Genomic DNA, 3,316 nt, shown 5'->3' on the forward strand with positions numbered 1-3,316 from the left:
ATCGGGTCATCACGTCAAGGGCATCATTGGGGTGGCCCGGGGTGGAAATGTACAGCTGAGTATCATCAGCGTACTGATGGAAGTCCACCCCAAAGCCACGGATGATCTCCCCCAGCGGCTTCACATAAATATTGAACAGAAGCGGAGAGAGGACCGACCCTTGTGGCACCCCACAAGTTAGGGGCCTTGGGGTCGACCTGCCAATACAGACTGCGTACGGTCGGTGAGGAAGGAGGAGAACCACCGCATAACAGTGCCTCCCACTCCCAACTCACCCAAACGCCGCAGCATGATATCTAAATTGAAAATATCTTTATTTAAAGTTAATTTGATTATGGTATTGTAAATTTATAAAGCTTTAAAACAGGTTCAGGTTGAATAAATTTAAGCTAGAATTTGATATTTTAAATACACTATGCTATTTGAGGGAAAAAGAGAGGGAATATTGGATGTATTGATTGTACTATGTATATATGTTTTGTTCTAGGATGTTTGATTACCCCAGCACCACGGTGTGTCCTGAATACTTTGTTTTAAGAAATTAAAAAACCAATAAAAATTGTTGTTTTTTTTTAAAAAGACCATAAAGTATAAATTTGCACAGTCACAATATAGTCACTGTAATAGATTCCGTATCCTTTATTGGATCCCTATATCAGATGGTAAAACCATGTTTGCAGGCTTTATATAAATATTAATATTTAATATTAGTCATCCACTTACGTGCACATGTGTGTATATATGGTAAGGATGATGAGGTTGGATATGTGATTGTGGAGCTTGTAGATTAGGATGATCTAGATCAGGCATGTCAAACTGCTGGCCCACGGGCCGGATGGGTCACACTGAAACCGCGCCCACCCCATTGCCGGGAATGGGGGAAAAGTCGCAATATATCGCGCGATGTCACGTGACGTCGCAAGTTTGACATGTGTGGTCTAGATTCTAGAGTGTTGTTAGTTTGAGATGGAGGAAACGTATTACACCTAATAGCTAAAGTTGTGATGTTCAATGGCAACAAGATTTGGAAGAGTACAAAGCCATTGTGATAGTGTGCAGGAAGATTGAAGGGGCAAAGTTGTCAGGTGGCTTAGTGGAAGGTGGCAGCTGATTGGATTCATGAGCTCGGAGCTGGTGCCCTTGGCGTGCTGGACACCAATAAAGGTATTAAATGAGCCAAATTTGCAGAACTAAGGAGCCTTAAAATCCATAACTACTCAGTTTTGCCAGAGTTGAGCCAAGCCTGTTTTCCCCATCCAGTCTCACACAGCTTCCAGGCATTGGACACATTTGGTTGTTCTAGGGCAAAAATGTAGATCTTGGTGTCATCAACCTACTGATGCTACTGCATCAACATAAGACCTTTGTGGCTTCTGAGGTTATACTTGCTCCATGGAATAACATTCCCCCCCCAGTGATCTAGGTGGCTCTGACCCTGCTAGCCTTTTATAAGGCTTTGAACATCTGGTTGTTCCTCCAGTCTTTGGGGGCAAGCAGTTAGCTAAGAGGGTTATTGTTGCATTAGGGCATTATGAGTTTATACAGTTATGATAGCTTTAAACATTGTATACTGTTCAGATTTACTGCTGTCAGATGGGAGACCCTATAAATTTTATGTATATGTGTAAGTATATGTGTACACACAACACATCCATACATAGAAAAAGCAATGTTATATATATCAATGCCAGAATACTGCTTGCTGACTTGACTATTCTCTTAAGTCATTAATTATATTTAAAAATAAATAAAAGAAAAAGAAAAAATGTGCTTGTAAAATTATTTTAGTCTCTTACAGAAATTTGCAAAGAAGAAAATAGCAGATATTTGGAAAAGAAACTCAAGTTGGATATTATTGTAAATTAAATTGAATAAAAACAAATGAGTTTTGTAGCATGTTTTAGAAATAAATAGGATTTATTTGGATTAGTGTCCATTTTGTCAGATTTGTTAACATTAAAGTTGTCAATATGTATCTTGTTTAGTGAGCTTTAAATTGTGAAAGCTTATGTCATAATAAATCAATTAAACTTTAGTGCCATGAGATTTGTTACTGTTTCTGTTGTATAACAACATAATGTAGTTATCTTTTGGAAAACTGTATTTCCTTGACCTCATACTGTACATAATTTGTTCTTTTTATAGGCACCCCTACAGATTCATATTGCTATGCTTGCTTTGAATGAATTCCAGGAGAGTTTTGCTCGCATGCCAAACATTGGGTAAATACATTTATAACCATAGTTACATAAATATTATAATTAAGTGGGTATAAATTTTAATAGTTTTATATTGATTTATTTCTTCATTTGATTAAGTTAAATTGCAATTTTATGATACTTAACTTTTAAAAAGTCTTATTTATTACAATGGAGCTGAAGCGGTTTAATTTAGATAAAATAAGATAAATAATCATTGTCACTTTTTTTGTGAACACACTGGCACACATTAAAAATGAAAAATGAAATTCTTTGAAAAGAATGTGTGTGTGTATGTATATATATAAAATATATGCACCATACACATACAAATTTTATATATATATATGTGTATATATATATATATATATGTAGGTCTTTTGTTATTCGGGTTTTCTCCCGCGTAAAATTGGAAGTGTCTTGGCGATGTTTCCACGAAGTCCCATTCGTCATCTTCAGGCTTGTGTCTTCAGCTTCGTGCTTCTAGGAGTAGCAGGAGTTACTTCTAGGAGTAAATTTCATATAGTATATGAAATCCCATGCACCGCCTGCCCCACCACATACATCGGACAAACCAACAGAAGAATAAATGCACGCATTGAAGAACACTAGAACTCAGTCAGAAAAGAGGAACCAACTTCTTCCCTTAAAGCCACAGGACATAAAATTGACTTTAAAAAGACCAGAACTATTGCCAAAACTGAACACTTTAACAACAAAATAATCAGAGAAGCCATCGAGATAGAAAAACGCCCACACAGCATGAATAAACAAGATGATACCTCCCGCCTACCAGCCATTTGGAAACCCGCCCTTATTGGCAAACGAGTCCCTAACACAAAGAATGACACCAGACCCACACTCACGAAAACCACACAGGATGTCACCACCACACATCCACGCAAAAAGCAAACCCAATCCCACACAGATGATGAGGCACGACCACAAACTAGAAGCCAGTCCACAGCTGCATCATTAGCCACTTTAAACCCCTCCAATCCATACATGAAGCAAACTGACACCCACCATAAAGATGTGGCACGACCACGAACACGAAGCCAAACAACAGCAACGAAGCTCACCATCTCAAATCCCCCTGCAACTCAGACTAACCTGAG

The 3,316-nt window shown here is 38.0% G+C and overlaps 1 protein-coding gene across 1 annotated transcript in view; it reads left to right on the top strand.

The window, feature by feature from the left end:
• Positions 1–3,316, top strand: part of UBA6 (ubiquitin like modifier activating enzyme 6) — a 135,793-nt gene that overhangs the window by 73,783 nt on the left and 58,694 nt on the right. Inside the window, exon 12 of the mRNA XM_015815162.1 lies at positions 2,146–2,222. Coding sequence (XP_015670648.1) covers positions 2,146–2,222 — 77 coding nt within the window. The remainder of the gene's footprint in view (positions 1–2,145; positions 2,223–3,316) is intronic.

This window comes from Protobothrops mucrosquamatus, unplaced genomic scaffold, assembly GCF_001527695.2.
Source record: "Protobothrops mucrosquamatus isolate PMUCROS unplaced genomic scaffold, P.Mucros_1.0 scaffold320, whole genome shotgun sequence".
NCBI classification, from domain to species: domain Eukaryota; kingdom Metazoa; phylum Chordata; class Lepidosauria; order Squamata; family Viperidae; genus Protobothrops; species Protobothrops mucrosquamatus.